Below are 17,461 nucleotides of genomic sequence, written 5' to 3' on the forward strand. Positions count from 1 at the left end.
GCTCAGCAAGGCTCTACTTTTCTATTAAACATGAAAGACCATGGACTTTACAAGTAATCGTCAATACCTATTGGTTTATCAGTAAAAAAAATATTTCATTTATGATATGACCTGATTTGTGATGTTGGATGTGGCTTTTTTTTCTTTTCTTTTTTTTTTTTTTTTTTGTACCTTTTTCCTCTGGTCTGTCTTCTTGTTTTTGTGTTTTTAGTATTCTCTTAAAATACCTTAAGCCTGCCTTTGTGCACTTGGTTCATTTAGTTTCTACTTGCCTCAGAAATTGAAACTCAGAGTTGTAAATGATGCCCCGCTTCAGTTATCTGTGTATTAGGATTTGCTCACTGAGCAGGCTAGTTGTTTTTAGAGATTCAAGTTGGTACCGACTTATTAAGTTTTATTGTGTGCAGACAAGCATCTACCTCAAACACCACAGTGTGTTTGCTGATAGAGGTTGGACAAATCTGTGTGTGAAGCTGATTTCATAAAACACAAACAGACAGAATGCTTTCAGTTTGCTTCTGCAGCTACCACCAGCGTGAGGGAAAATAACCCTTGTTCCATGTGGCAAGCTATCCAGAACATCCCAGACTATAAACAATGCCACCCTCCCGTCTGCAGACATCTCTCTCTTGGATCAGCTTAACATATTTTCCATCTTTTAAGAGGACAGCAGACAGGCAGAGGACACATTCCTGACCCCATCGGAGAAGGACAAACTTCTCACTCTCCAATAGGTACTGCAGGCCCAGCGCGGCAATGAGACCAGCAAAGCACCAGGACCAGATGGAGTATCGGGGAGGGTTCTGAAATCATGCACTCATCTTTAACTGTTCGCTGCAACAAGCCAAAGCTTCCACCTGCCTGAAAACTCCCACTATAATCACAAAACTTCTAGTATTACAGGGCTGAATGACTACCGGCCTGTGGCCCTAATGCCGGTGGACATGGAATGTCTAGAGGGACTGGTGCTGCAACAAATCAAGGCTCAAATCCCACCTGGCCTTGAACAACACCTTTTTGCCTACAGGTCCACAGACAACATCATCTTCATTGCCCTCCACACCACCCTCAGCCATCTGGAAAGCCACAACACATACGGCAGGATGGTGTTTGTTTACTTCAGCTCGGCATTAAACTCCAGCCGACTGATCAGTGAGCATCATCACATCATCCATCATCATCCTTAACCCTGGTGTTCCCCAGGGCGGCGTCCTGAGTCCAATCCTCTTCATGCCTCTTCAGTTTCAACATCCATCCATCCATCCGTCCGTCCGTCCGTCCATCCATCCATTCATCCATCTTCTGCCGTTTATCCGGAGTGAGGTCGTGGGGGCAGCTGCCTAAGTAGGGAAACCCAGACTTCCCTCTCCCCAGCCACATTCACCAGCTCATCCAGGGGGATCCTGAGGCATTCCCAGGCCACCCACGAGATATAGTCTGTCCAGCGTGTCCTGGGTCTTCCTTGGGTGAGACGTGCCCGGAGAACACCTCACCAGGGAGGCGTCCAGGAGGCATCCTAACCAGATGCCTGAGCCACTTTATCTGGCTCCTCTCAATGCGGAGGAGCAGCGACTCTACTCTGAGACTCTCCTGGATCACTGAGCTTCTCACCCTATCTCTAAGGGAGAGCCCGGCCACCCTGCGGAGAAAACTCATTTCAGCCGCTTGTATTCTCGATCTTGTTCTTTCAGTCACTACCCACAGTTCGTGACCATAGGTGAGGGTAGGAACGTAGATCGACTGGTAAATCGAGAGCTTTGCCTTTTGACTCAGCTCCCTCTTCCCCACGACAGACCGATGCAGAGTCCGTATCACTGCAGTCGCCGCAACCGATCCACCTGTCGATCTCCCGCTCCATCCCCCCCTCACATAAACAAGACCCCAAGATACGTGAACTTCTCCACTTGAGGCAGGACCTCATTGCCGACCCAGAGAAGGCACTTCCGGCTGAGGACCATGGTACCTTTGGAGTCCCACAGGCCAAAATGGCCCAATAGGACTCCTTCTTCAGCTTGACGACATCCCTTACTGCTGGTGTCCACTAACAATTTGGGTTACCGCCATGACAGTCACCGACGACCTTGCAGCCACAGCTGCTGCTGGCCGCCTCAACAACAGAGACCAACAACACAGCCCACTCGGACTCAATGTCCCCCGCCTCACCTGGGACATGGTTGAAGTTCTGCCGGAGAAGGGAGTTGAAACTCTTTCTGACAGGGGCCCCCGCCAGACGTTCCCAGCAGACCCTCACAACACGCTTGGGTCTGCCAAGCCTGACCGGCATCCTCCCCCACCATCTGAGCCAATTCACCACCAGGTGGTGATCAGCTATCAGCTCCACCCCTCTTCACCCAAGGGTACAGGACATGCAGCCGTAAGTCCGATGATACAACTACAAAGTCGATCCTCTGGCAGCTGCCCAGCTCACACTGCTCCCGACCCCTATGGTCCCTCCTGCAGGTGGTGAGACCACGGGAGGGGGGGCCCATGCCACCCTTTTGGGCTGAGTCCTATCGAGCCCCATGGGCAAAGGCCTGGCCCCCAAGCGCTCGCCTCGGTGCCCCACCTCCAGGCCTTGCTCCAGAGGGGGGCCCCGGTGACCCACATTCAGGCAAGGGAAACCTGGGTCCATGATTTGTCATCATCATAGGGGTGTTTTTAGCCGCGCTTCGTCTTGTCCCTCCCCCAGACCATGGGTTCCAACAACCTCAACAAGTTAGTTGAAGACACAACCATCGTGGGACTGATCAGTAACAACGATGAGACACCGTAAAGAGAGGAGGTCCAGATGATGGCGACCGGGTGCAAAGACAGCCATCTCAGCCTTATCCCCACGAAGACCACAGTAATCATAATTGATTTCAAGAAGGTGAGGGCCACACAGCAATCAAATTCCTCGGACCTTCCATCTCAGAAGACCTGAGCTGGACTGTGAACACCACCCACATTATCAAAACTTAAGCCCAGCAATAGATTTTTTTAGTTGAGTTTTACTCTATTTTGAGCTGAATTTTAACTGAATTTTTGTTTTATGCCTCTCTGGCAAACAAAGTTATTAACCAATTCAGACATCTGTGCTCTGCTGAAGCGTTTGTTCTGAATCCAGTCTGCATTAAAAGCACATTTAAAGCTCTTCTTGAATCTGCTCATCAACCCCTCCATCCTGTCCTATTTGTATATTTATGCGTCCCTCTCATTAGACATCATTGTTCAGATAGTTCAAAGTCAGATGATGACCCTCTTGCTATAAATAAGGTAATTGGGATGAGAGCAACAACAAAACAGAAGCACGGTGAATGCAAATGCACTCACACTGGAGACCAATTAGGGACAAAGGATTGTCAGACACCAATGGCTTTCTAGAAAAGGCTGTCAACAATAAAAAGCCAACAAAACCACAATTGTACAGTTCAACTAACAAACTGCGTACGCAGTCTGTCAGGGTCGACTGAGTTGGAGCCTAAACAAGCTGCGAAAGTAATAAGGTCCAAGATTTCTTTTTCATTTTATTTAAACTTATCACAGGAATCACCCATAATATTTGGCTTCATGTTTAAGGGACTGCACTGCAAACATCCCCTATTATTTATAACCCCTGGTTGTTGCTTTTAATTAGCTCAGTGAGGAATTAAACATTTTTTCAGCTCAAACTGTCTAGAAACAACTCAGATTAGTTAGTCCACATTCAGGAAAAGCTTTTTGAATTAAGAGTAAAAAGAAACCAGAAGCAAACAACACATCAATCCAGGAAACAGGCAGGCAGGTAACAATTTCAAAATCTGACTGGTAAAAGAAAAAGGAAGGGCAGGGAAATGAATTCACAGAAAACTGATGGGACACAGAAGAACAGAATGAAGTGTAACAAAACAGAGGAGGGGAAAGAATATATCAAAGGAAAAGAAAAGAAGAAAAATATGAAGCTCCCTCGATCTCTCCCTCGACAATCCTCCTGCCTGTGACCTGGAAATCAGTTTCAGCTGAACATTTTGAAGGATGTCTACAGTCCTCAAATTTACCTGAAGGAGAGGAGGCTGCAGGAGGAGCTTTTACACTAGGGTTTTCAGCATGGCATGCCAATCCTAAACTGTGAAATTAATAAACAGTAAAAATGTGCAATTATTTTTTATTTTACGAAATAACCTGAAATAATGAAATAAAACAGTAAAACATGATGTTGTGTGATGCTCTGAAGTCTCCTCTGCTTCAATAGCTTCCACATCTCATGCTCATCTCATGCAACAGAAGTTCTCGTGATCAAATTGGTTCTTGAGTCTTATGAACTTTTTATGAAAATTGTTGCATTCATGAAACTTCACCAATATATTGTTCACCAATATAAGAGTAAAATACAAATAATAAGTCTATAAGCACGTTGGTGAATCTGATGGAGTTGTAAAAAAAACTTCTTAAGAACAACATAAAACATATTTTAGAAGTCTTAAAAGAACTTATTATCTGATAATGTGATACATTTTGTGGTGAAAACGTGGAATATAAACCATATTCCTCTTTGAATGTGGAAACTGCATGCAGCAGTTCAGAGAAATGTCTAGTTTAGCAAATAGGATTAAGTTGTACTTCATACAAGGCTGAGACAAGGAGAGATTGGACAACAGCGAAGCTGGGAAGACACTGTGATGTTAACGTTGAACTCTTACACCAGACAGGACTACAGCTTCGTATCGGCAACTTAATTGTCCCAGCAATGCGTACAGCCTATAAAATTTAAATTTTTAGTTTTCAGAAGACATCTAAAAGATGGATACACATACGGGTGGACAGTTTCGTGGAGGAGGTGCTGAGCAGAATAGCTGATATGCAACCAGGCAAATAAACAAACCAGAGAAGAAGAATCAGGAAGGGAACAAAAAAAGAAGACTGACAAAATTGTAGAAATTGCACAAGCTTTTAAAGGACTATATGTGAATGTTTAGGGTGTGTTGGGTGACTGGGAAAAACTTTATAGCGAAGCACCACCGCTGCCGAAAGGTGTCTGAAACTGAACTCAACACTGCCTCCTAGTGGAGGAATTGACTTAACAACCATGGCAACGCAAAACACGCATGGAAGTATGACAACGTTTGAAACAGACGTTGTTTTTACATACGTATGTGAGCATAAATAGACCTTAAGCCATAACCACTGGTACGTTGACTAAAAGCCACACACACTTAAATTTCAAAAAATTTATTTTACGCCAATATTTCTAGGTCACAACAACATCTGCATACAGTACTTTGTGTTTTATGTTCTTACAATAAAATCTATCATGTTATAATGTGATAAGGTCCTGTTTTATTTATTTGGGTAACAGCTATATGCTTTTATTGTTTCATGCGTTAATCGTTAGTAACGCATAGCCACGAGTATCTATTGATGTCACCAGACTGGCTATGTAGCAGGTCGTAAAAACACAAATAAATAATGTCAGTGATTTGGTGGTCTGAAAGCTTGTTGGCTTTGAGATCGAATGTTACAATCATTGCTTCTAAATGTAAATCAGGTGTTGCTTATGTTTCCAAACTCTTAGTATGTAGGTTAAACACACCCAAAGTTCAGTGTGATTTCCTCTAAAGATAAAAAGATATTTTATTATATCAATGTTTATGATATCAAGAGAGAAAAAGTATGAAGATCAAAAGTTTTTTTAATGTCTCTAGAAGTGTGTGTGTGTGGGTGTGTGTGTGTGTGTGTGTGTGTGTGTGTGTGTGTTTCTGTGTGTGTTAACATCTGCTGCTCTGATGCTGCCTAAATGATTGCAAGCTGTGATGGCTGAAATGAGTTTCGTGATGATGGGTATGTTGCGTTGTATGCAATGCATGTAAATCCAGAAGTTAAATGAAAGAAAAGGGCTGTTTGTTGTCTGTCTCGAAATAAAAAGCAGTAAAATAGGAAGAAAGGGGTTGTACTGTTGACAGCGAAGAGAGATTTCCCTCAGACTTATATCCCTCTTGGAAACATTGACAGTGGCAGCGCTCTTTCAGTCCCTTGTGGTTCAGCTCGAGGAGTTTTTAAATGACACTTGAATGCAGAGCAAAGTAAGGCAGCAGCTCGGGCTCCTTGCAGCGGGGGTATGGCTGCTTGTTGTTGTTTTGAAGCTGGTGGGGGAGTCAGGGGTGCATGTGGATGTGTACTCATGGTTTATGTGTGTAAATGCTGCTGTGTGCTGTTTTTGAACTAAGCTGCTGGAGATAGCATTTTAGCATGCATGGCAGAGCAGTTTGCCTGTCTATGCATTTCTTCTTTTTTTCTGTTTCTCTCACCCTGCTCTGTACCCGACTGCTGTCGTGCTGAAGTCTTCACTATGCTGTGTGTGTGTGTATGTTTATGTGTGCATGATCAGTGTTTGTGTGTGAAAAGTGGAGCTAAGCTCAACTGGGCTTTGGCTGTGCAGCCTTGATAACCCCAATCCTGATAAGACCAGCAGTAGAGAAACAGAACCACCCAGAGCCGACTTCCACACCATTTGCAGACATTTTTTTCTCGCCTGTCTTGCCACTTGTAATAATTCATCCTTTGTTTTTCATTCTTCTCAGACAAAGAAGTCCCTACAGCCTTGCCTTCAACCCAGTCTCCAATGGTGCCACCAGGTAGCACAAAGGAAGGCAGCACAAAAGGCAAAAGTTCCAGCATCGCAGCAGGAGGTTTGCTACACTCTGTGTTGGCCCAAAAACGACGTCTGGTGTCCCAGAAAGGGGACATCCTTCCCTCTGCTTTGCCCCAGAATCTGCTCCCCCTTCTGGGCAGAGGACTCAGTGTCAGCTCCTTCCCTGGAAGTCATCCCCTGGAGCATCAAAGCGGGGGATTACCAAGGAGGGTAAAGCCCCCACCTCCAACTGCAGTGTCAAGCCAAGGCAGCCATCCAACTCCATCTTCTCCCACGGGCACAAACTCTCAGCCAGCACACACACAGACACACTCCCCCAAACCAGAGGCTGACATCTCCACGGTGAGCACCGTGCCAGACATGGACACAGACACCGAAATACCGTTATCAGGTAGGTGGTTATATGAAAACAAATCTGTTTTCTTAGTCGTTGCACATAGAAGACAGCATCATATTTTTCCAAGTCTCATAACAACATTCGTGTTTCCATCATCAATGAGACAGCAGGTGCTGCTTGTTGTAGTTATTCCTCCTGGTTTTACTTCCCAACCCCCCCTAAAATAAAATAAACACACAACTGTGCCAAACAAGTTATTTTATCTTGAAGTTATGAGACTCAAAACCCCAAATAAATAGAATAATGGATATAATTTTGTTTCTATTTGTAGTGATGTGAAGTCTGGCTCTGTTCAATGGTTCTATTGGCTCCCAAATTTCTTCATTTAGTACCACTCAGAACATCTATTTTAGCCTAATTTAACAATTGTGAATGTATGTATGTTGGTAAGTGATTTTTTACTTTGTATTTTCCCTGTAAATGCTTTAAATTTTATAGGTTTTAAAAAAATACAGTTAATACTGAAATGAATGAAATACAATGAAAACAATACTTTATGTATCTCAAAGAGAAATGGTCTATATTAAATATTTTAACCACAGCTGTAAATAAACAACCAAACACAACCACAATTAACATATTAAATAACAGAAGACCAAAGTTTTAACATAATGACACAAGATTTAATAAGTTCTCCACTTTTTAACAATGAACTGATGTTACAATGCGGCTTCCCGTCTTTACTTGTAACTCTATTTAACCCGGGCCTGTAACAATACTCTCCTTGTTTTCTGAGAGTCAGTCCTCCTTCTTTCTTCTACATAATGATATGATCCCAGTCTTTTCTCTCTTTTCTGTGATTGGCCGCTTGGTGTGCCCATCAAAATAAAGTTGCATCCAAATAAAGCTCTTTCTGATGGGAGTCAGCTCTTCTTGTTCACTTCATACGGCTTCTACGGATCGTGTGGTTCTTTTGGAGCAGTGTGAACCCCTCCTTTACACCGGGTGTGTGTGCCCCATGTTACGGCCGCACCACGGTTTTGTTCTGCCCTCTGTGACACGACCACTTTTACCGGGAGAGTGTCAGGTGTAGAGCACCCGTGAGTGCAATCCAACTAGCAGGATCCACGAGATCACAAAATCACAGGAGGAGTGGAGAATCTTGTGATTAACAGGATAAACGTCTCATCGTCTATTATGACCAAAAAAAAAAAAAAAAAAAAAACACTGAGACCCCCTGATCGGTTAACACATAATGTTTACATGGTTCAGCAGCACAAATGTGCATGGGGGCTTTTATTTTGAAAAATACCAGCAGCTTTTACACTGCTCCTGTGTACGATTTCCCGTCTGCCCCTATCTGAACTGCGGAAATTGACACATTCTGGGTGCATGGAGCTTCAAAAATAGACTGCGCGTAAATTTAGCGGCGTGCCGTGACAATGCGCTTCTGGGATGCTTCTGATGCGCGCTGCAGTGCACCGGGTGGAAACCAAACTATTGAATAAAGCCGAGGCACAGCCGTAATGTGCAGCACACGCACCCGGTATAAAGTAGGGGTGATCGTGCATTCAATGAAAGTTTGTTTAAAAAAAAACAACAACAAAAAAAAAACAGGGCTCTTCTCTTAACCCAGGCATGTCAAACTGGTCCAGCAAAGGGCCGTGTGGCTGCAGGTTTTTGTTCCAGCCAGCCAAGAGCACACAGTTTGACCAATCAGCTGTCTGAAGACTGAGATCAGTTGATTGAATCAGTCAAATCTGGTGTGCTGCTGCTTGGTTGGAACAAAAACCTGCAGCCACACGGCCCTTTGCTGGACCAGTTTGACATATGTGTCTTAACCCATAAGAACCTGAGGTGACATATTTGTCACATACAGTTTCTGAGACATCTTGCTTCAATTTATGGAATAAACTTTGCTCAAAATCCTGTTGAACACAATCTGATACTTGTCTTCTGTCCCCTAATTGATACCCAGAAGCAGAAAACCACTATATATGTTTAATATATCACATGGTAATAAATGGTAGAGATCACCATTTATTATTTGTTGATTTGGTTATTTGTTGATTTGTTACATTTTGTTACAGGGCCAAATAAAGACTTCATATTTTAAAAACTGGACTTTTCTTGCCATTTTTTCATGGGTCAGGCCTTAACGGGTTAAAGTAAACAGAGAGACGGTGACGTAGGATGCATCAAAGTGCAACATATCAGATAGCTTATATAATTTTATTGTTGCTCCATTGTTTACTTGCGGTGAACGAGCCATTTTTTATCCTGGCCAACTGATGAGTCTGATTTTCTTCTTCTTTCTTCTTGGTTAGATGTTGTTTTAACTGCATGATGTTCCTCAGGTGGTTTGGTCCACTAGAGCAAAGTGCAGTGTGAATGTAAACCAAACCAAACTAAAGACAGTTTTTAAATTTCCTGTTATGCTTGACTATGCTGGTGTGAATGCACTTCGCCATCACAATTTTGTGTATTTGTGAAGCCACACTTTGAATTTGAAATGAAAGAAAAATCTGATTTAAAGACTGTGCATGTTAATCCTGCTACAGCAGGTGAGTTATGATTTTTTACCTCCGTGGATTTTCCTAAATTCTTTGAAGATTTCTGTAGTTTCTGTAAAAGAACGTGATGTAAATTATTTCCCCAATTAGGTGATAAAACATGGCATGCTTTAGGGCAGGGCCACTTTGTGATTGACAGGTTGTATCATAATATTGTGTGGAAAAACATTTTTCTGTAATGTGATTTGAATGAAAATAATCCCTCAATTAATTATGTAGATAATAATGTACATGATTTGCCTGATTTGAAGTCGCACCACCGAACCTTGGAGGAAACGAGAATGTGATTATTTATTCTAACACCCATGAGTCCTGACGGTGCCCGTCTGCTGTGTAGCAGTTAAGATCCCTGTAATTTCCATCATTAATTATACGCAGCAGGGATTTCCACAGAGTTTCCACTCAGGCTCACATTAAAGGGATTACAAGGCAGGGCACAGAAAAAAAAAAAATCAGGCCAAGGCTAAATAACCTCCTCCACTCTGTCCTCAGCTGCGTCCAGCTGCATGGTGAATTTTTCCGACCCAGAGGGATACATCGACTCCTCCGACGAACCCCCTCTGCCTGTCGGCACCGTCCTGCACTGCACCTACACTGTGACCGTGTACACCGGCTATGGAGTGGAACTGCAGGTACATATCAGCAAATCACACACACACCCACTGTTTGCAGAGTCTCTGTTATCAGGCTGGGCATCTCTTTTTATTGGAGGAGGATGCTGCAGTGTTTATGCTTGTCACCATGTGGAGCCCAGGAAAAACTCTGCCCCCTACTGGTAGCCATTGGTACTGATCTTTCAAACATATAACAGAACAATAATTTTTTTTATTTAAAAATTAAATGAAGTATTGGTTGAAATTAACCAACACTTGTGAATTATTTTGTCCAAAATATGTCAAATTTAAAGGCGGCAAAATGGATAATTAAACAGAATTGGTTAATCTATTCAACAATGTAATTTCCAAACATTTTTATTGGATTTTCTTATTTCTTTAAACAAAAACATCTTAACTTTCCAAACTTCTAAAAACTGTCACCCAAGCACTCACACACTCACTCACATATACATATACACATTAAACTAACAGAAATTACGCTTAAGTATACAAAATAAAGTAAAATATTTTAAAATAAAACCATACCTATAAAACATAAAAAGTTCACATCTTTATAGCCGAGATTTATAAGGTCTTTCTGTTTGCCTGTGGCGATATATGTTAGTCTTGCCAGGCATCAGTCTACATGTTGCCTGCATCCATGCTCAATGCAAAGCTCTCCTGGCATGAACAAGTCCAAAGTCCTGTTTAGAGTCAATCTAAGTTCAGACATTTGTAAGATAAAATGAGAATCTTTAAAAACAAAAACTACAACAGGTTCGTCCGGGTTTATGAGTAAGCAGAAGAATTTTGTGGTCTATTCAACACAAACACCCTTCTGACCATGTGGAAGCAGTGCAAAAGTCTTTAGTTTCATTTCACTTTTGTAGAGTAAAGCAACCCCAGTTCCTCCCCATGGTCACACCATTCGGTCCTAATCCTTCCGTTTCGCCGAGATGAGAAACCCGTTTTCTTTTGAGTTATGAAATGTCTTGGTCATTTGTCAGTTTTGACAGGGTGCTGCTGATTGTTTGGATGGTTAGATGAACATTACTCCTTCGTTCCCATCCAATCTGGAATAATGAATAATCACAGAGGTTGGGTCAATTTAACAAGCTTTAAAAGAAAAATGTTGTTATTAAACCATCCAGCGCAGAGAGCGCCTCAGTAACTGCAATCACTGCAACAATAAAAACATCCAGTTTGTTTTGACAGAAGCTTCTCATGAACCTTCCAGAAGCTACAACCTGCAGAGTTTTTGCAGGAGTTGATCACAGTAAACAGATTAATCAATCAAACAATGAATTATAGTAAGGAAATTAATTTCCTGTAAACACTCCCATCTACTTCTGCTTCATAAAAATGTCTCTTACAGATGATGTGATGGTTATTACTGAGATTGTTATCCAATAATAAAAAAAATAAGAAAGTGAACATGAAGACAAATGAGAACATTTTGGAAAATATATTGTGTTTTTCATGTTACAAATAAATTTAAATGAAATATCTTTAAAGAATCTGTGGATAGAAATGAACACTGAGCGCTTCTTCTTGCTTACTGGTGGATTTCTACATTATACCTTTAATAAGAAACCCTCCACAGCTGTGGTGTGACTCCACACACAGTTCCTCCGTCACAGAGTGGGAGGGCGGACTTTAATTACCTTAATTATTTACACTTGTGAAAATGTGGATAAAAGGCAAGACTGTGGGGGGGTTTAACACTCTAGCTTTGGAGTTACCTTCCATTCATGTTGCATCCGATGCAATTTATTCATAGGTACTTTTTCACTGAAATAAATGTATTATTTTCATGTTGTAGACCACAAGCCAGTTCATCACATGTGTAAATGACAGAAGATTTTTTAGCTACTTGATTTGTAATACAAGCGGCCGAAATGAGTTTCCTCCGCAGGGTGGCCGGGCTCTCCCTTAGAGATAGGGTGAGAAGCTCGGTGATCCGGGAGGGGCTCAGAGTAGAGCCGCTTCTCCTCCACATCGAGAGGAGCCAGATGAGGTGGCTCGGGCATCTGGTTAGGATGCCTCCTGGACGCCTCCCTGGTGAGGTGTTCCGGGCACGTCCCACCGGAAGGAGGCCCCGGGGCAGACCCAGGACACGCTGGACAGACTACATCTCTCGGCTGGCCTGGGAACGCCTCGGGATCCCTTCGGATGAGCTGGTGAATGTGGTCGGGGAGAGGGAAGTCTGGGTTTCCCTGCTTAGGCAGCTGCCCCCGCGACCCGACTCCGGATAAGCGGAAGAGAATGGATGGATGGATGGATGGATGGATGGATGGATGGATGGATGGATGGATTTGTAATGAACATTTTCCAAATTTCGTCTCAGTCCCTGATTTATTTCTCTAAGCTAAAGTAAAAAAAAAAAAAAAATAGACCAATTGCACCAAGAGATGTAGAGATTTGTGTTTTAACCTTCCTGCTTACAATGACTGCCTTAGAAATGGACCAATTTTACTTAAATATGAGGCCGATACTAAACAATAGGCATAGTTTTTTTGAGTTGGTGTTTTAGTGCTTGTTTTCTTTAACCGAAATACCAAAAGTCCATCATGCATTCAAAAGTAAGTCCTCTTAGATGTGACGTCTGACCCTGCTGAAGTGTGTGGTGGTGCATTTCTCTGCACTGATTTGTGTTTGGGCTGCAGCCTTCAGTCAGTAGCTGCAGGCACCGGGTAATGATGGTGTTCAGGTGTAATGGGGATAAAAACAAACATTCTTTCTTATTTTTGCTTGTGTAACACACATTCTGAAGCTTTGTGAGAAGTGTAAAGTCTAATATAAAATTAGATGCAGCAGCAGTTGAGTACAGGGTTGACTTGGGGATGTTGTGCTTTGTAATGAAAAAACTGAAACATTTTATGAATTATTTTACTCAAGGTCACCACACTAAAGATGACAAAAGAAGCAATTCATTGATTAAATATTTTCTGTACAAACTCAAACTAACTTCCCGATGTTGAGTGGACTCATGATAGTTAAGGATTGGATGTTCAGGTTCATTGATGACAACCACACGTCCTGATGAAATCTGAGAGTATACACAATCTTCATTGCCTCAAATCTTTGATCATTCCATGAAGTCACTTTGTAGCATAAACTTCCTGTGTTTCTAGGTGAAGAGTGTGAACCTGTCAGACGGCGAGCAGCTGTCCATCAGAGGTGTCGATGAGCGAGGTGCCCTGCTGGTTCTGGCCAACCACACACTGCTGGTGGAAGGTCAGGTGATCCGCAGTCCCACCAACACTCTGTCGGTCTACTACGGCTCTGCGCCCGATGGGAGCATGGGCATCTTCCAGCTGCACTATCAAAGTGAGTCTGCACACACACAGAAAGGTCTAAACACACTCAATTCATGCAACGACTCATTTATGAAAATTCATACATATAAAATTCAATAAGCGCGAGTCCTTTCATTAGGGGCTAAGGGGCTGTTACCACTCTGCATGCATCCTGATAGCATAATCAGAAATCTTCTCATCAAATCGTTTTGAACGGTGATTGAATCTGTCGTGTGAATTAGCTGATCAGCGCCCTGATTAATTCGCTTTCATCTCATTAGGAGACTGAGAATATGGAGGCTCGTATGGCTGTGTGACTTTTTTGTGTATGTTTCTGTGTGCGAGGTTGGGGGCGTGCCAGCGCATAATGGATATGACAAGGACTGGAAAGGAGGAGGCATCCACCTGTGCCATTAATCACAGCTATCTAATCCTTTTACATCACTGGCAAGCAGAAGAAAAGCTCTGATTGAGAATAGAATGTGTGTGTAGAGATTAAATAAAAATAATAAAATAAAATCACTCAACATAAAGAGGTGAGGATTATTATCCCACACAGCTTCAGAAGCTTATTAGGATTATTCAATTAAAATGTACCCAGAGCTGCTTGATTCCTCAAGTAAGCATCAAGATATATTACAAATAAAAACGTTGAAGTTAAAAGTGCTAATTTAGAAAATCCCTGAATCACCTGAGGATTTAAAAAGCCCCAATGTCCAGTTCTGTCTCAAATAAATCTAACATCTGCATAAACAGCTGTTCTTCCCACTTCTTTATTATTCACAGAATAATTACATGCCGAGAGAAGAGATATCTTTAATGGCTGAATTCAAGAAGAACCTCCTTTAGACCTTTTTATGACACACAGTAAGGAATTTTGAGACCGACCATATAAAACTCTTCAGATTGTCAGTATTTTCAAAAATCCTCTGGGATCAACAGTACCTGCCGCAGAATTTCTGTTGGCTTAGGCTCTGATGATTCAGCAGACTGGACCCACAGAAGTTCAAAACTACTCAGAACTGAGTTCATTAAAGCTGCAGGTATCAAGAACAGCAAAGGCAGGTTAAGGCGTCTAGATTGCTCTGGCTCTTCTGTAAACAAAAACACAGGTGAGTATCTTTTGTTCTACCAGCTAAAAAAAACTTCAGGAGTCCCGACAGAGGCACAGGTTACAGGAGAGTGTTGAAAGAACTCAATCCTTTTAATCAGACAGGCATTTCTGTTCTATCTGTGATCCAAATATAAGTCCATCCAAAGAAGAGAAACATGTTTTGTCCAGAATCCTACATCAAAACCATAAACAGTCCTTAGTCCAGGAAACCCGATAAAGCTCAGACTCTAACAGGTAACACAGAGCTGTTCAACTGAAGCCTCCATCGAGGCCTGTACAGTTTTTCTGAATATCACGTGTCCAAAGACAAACGAGGCCCCGTTTCTCAGAAATCACGTTACTGCCTCGTCGGGTGATTCAAGTCGCTGTAAAAGAGGCGGAAAATAACAGGAACATAGAAACCAGAACATAGAACTAAAATAAAATGAAATTAAAATTAAAAACAAATAAAACACATAAGTGCTCTGCTCTGCTCGAGGTGACTCTTGAGTTGGAATTTAAAACTATCTACACACTGGCTGCTGTGTGTGTGTGTGGTAGGGTAGGTTGTTCCACAGATTAGGGGCAGCAGAAAGCTCCTTTGTAATTCAGTCTGAATCTAGAAACAACTGGCTGGATGACCGCAGAACTTTACTAGGAGGGTGAATATGAACTAGATGTGATAAATAACATGACAATAATACATTTAAAACTTTTAAAGGAAGGAGCTGAATCTTAAATGGACACTGCTATGGAAAAGCAGCTGTAGTCCTGAATAGCTTCAGTTTAAAAGGAGTTAGTCTGGGGAACAACGATGTCTTAAAAAAGGCTTTTTCAGCCTTTTTAATCTGTTATTCTCTAATGCTCAATTCAAGCTCCTGAGAATGTTGTAATGGCCAACGTGTGGCTCACACCAACCACACCAAGAGCCGCTGTTCTTCCCTGACATGTCGGATGGTCTGTTAAACAGAATAAAGATTACATCTGTTAAACAAATTACACTACTTCTACAGTAATTAACCTTGAGGAGAATGAGAAGCAGTATAATAAAATATAGAACCGGATTTGTCTTTCTAGTTTTCAGGCTGAGCTGCTCGCTGCCGAAGAGGCCTCACTTTGGGGAGGTGTCTGTGCTGGACCTGCTCCCTGGAGGCGTTGCCCGCTTTCACTGCCACATGGGTTACCACCTGCAGGGGGAGCCACTGCTCACATGCATCAACGCGTCCCTGCCAGTGTGGAGCGGCACGGAGCCGACCTGCAGGGGTGAGTGCGTGTAAATCTGCAGGGATGTGGGTCGCCGGATCATTCACCATTAAAAAAATCTTCTGTTTGATACCCCAAACTCCACTAAGAGATTTTCTCACTGTAGCTCTTTGTGGAGGCACGGTGAAGAATGCAACAGTAGGAAGGGTGCTGTCCCCCTCTCCCCACCATGGACCTAACTCCACCCTGGACCGCTCCTGCTCCTGGTCCCTGGAGGCCCCTAAGGACCAGAGGTTGCACATGCACCTGGAGAGACTGGCATTGGAGCCGACTGACCGGTAGGAGCACTCATCTTCACCTGACAAATGTTGTCATTTTAAACCAACTTGATTCAATGACACCTTTTAAGTTTTCAGTCTCTTTGTGGATTTAACATTTTGTCCAGAATTCACAGCTCAGAATAATTCTCATTTGAGGTGGAAAATGTTAAATGTAACCGAACCTGTTGAGCTGTTATAAACCCACCAAAGAAGCTCTGCAGATTTACATATCCCTGACAAATCTTAAAACCAAACAACCTTCTCTTCTCATGACTGAGCTGTCAGGTGATCAGAGTCAAGTTTTACACCATGTGTTGTTCAAGAGAAAAACCTCATGAACAAAGAAAGCTGATCACGCTCCACCCCAGTCAGGACCTCTCTGCTGGTGAAAGACGGCAGCGAGCTGTTGTGGTGGCGATCGTAAACTACAACTTCATTTCCTCTGAAGCCACCTCTGTTGTGGACATTTTTATTCTCTTGTAAATCGCCAGCTGCAACATGCAGTTAACTGGTGATGCAGTAACATGCTTTTACACATCTCTCACACACCCGTGTGAGATGCAGTTCCTACAGCAGCGGATCAACTGTGTCACACCCACTCGTTCGCCTGCATAGCAGCTCCTGCTATATTTATGCTGAATTGTGCTTCTCTGTAAATAAGCTGCTCTCCGTGTTTCATTTTATTTATTTATCTTTTTTGAGCTAATGATATTTAGGATCATTACAACAGGGCATGCTTTAAAAAAGTGACAGGGTTGTTCCAATTAACTATAAAAACATAATCAGATTCTTTCTTTTCTAAATTACACATGTGCAAACGAACCAGGAGGATATATAATCCAAAGATGACATATTTAGTCGTCCAATCCAAAACACTAAATAGGTTATTTGATCATGACCCATTGCAGCATCCTACATCTAAATACAACCCATCTTAATGTTTGCATATTGTAGGAAATATTCCTTTAATAAGCAGCAACATCCTCATAAGTAGGAGAGATAAAGGAATGCTGGCATAAATACAATACGCTTTAAACTTCTTTTAAAACAATAACAACAAACAAGTGCTACTGGTGCTTCTTTACTGCTCCAGAGCAAAGAGTCTCTTAAATCCAGGACTGGGGTGGGTTATAGAGACCACCAACTAAAACGTTGTGATCTTAATGTTTAAAAATCCAGAGCCTGTATTTATATATTTAAAAAAAAAGATCTGCTCCCAAACACACTGTTTGTTGGTAGATTTTTAAAGTTTGCAGCCACTTTTCTTAAAACACAAACTTTTTTTGTGTGTTTGTTTTTTGGTCAGGTGGCATTTATAGATCCTGTTCAAAACAGCAAATATAAAACCTGTTTGTACTGTTGCTCAGAAACACAGGTTATTTTTTGGAAACACTGGTCAGCGTTCACAAACAATCTGTTGTTTAATACAGCTG

General features: G+C 42.2%; 1 protein-coding gene across 6 annotated transcripts in view; it reads left to right on the forward strand.

Moving 5' to 3' along the window:
• Positions 1-17,461, forward strand: part of LOC121630257 (seizure 6-like protein) — a 74,634-nt gene that overhangs the window by 35,555 nt on the left and 21,618 nt on the right. For all 6 annotated transcript variants that reach the window (XM_041970427.1, XM_041970428.1, XM_041970429.1 and 3 more), the window contains exons 2-6: positions 6,537-6,998; positions 10,010-10,149; positions 13,248-13,443; positions 15,583-15,768; positions 15,875-16,046. In XM_041970427.1, coding sequence (XP_041826361.1) covers positions 6,537-6,998; positions 10,010-10,149; positions 13,248-13,443; positions 15,583-15,768; positions 15,875-16,046 — 1,156 coding nt within the window. The remainder of the gene's footprint in view (positions 1-6,536; positions 6,999-10,009; positions 10,150-13,247; positions 13,444-15,582; positions 15,769-15,874; positions 16,047-17,461) is intronic.

This window comes from Melanotaenia boesemani, chromosome 19 (genome assembly GCF_017639745.1).
Source record: "Melanotaenia boesemani isolate fMelBoe1 chromosome 19, fMelBoe1.pri, whole genome shotgun sequence".
NCBI lineage: Eukaryota > Metazoa > Chordata > Actinopteri > Atheriniformes > Melanotaeniidae > Melanotaenia > Melanotaenia boesemani.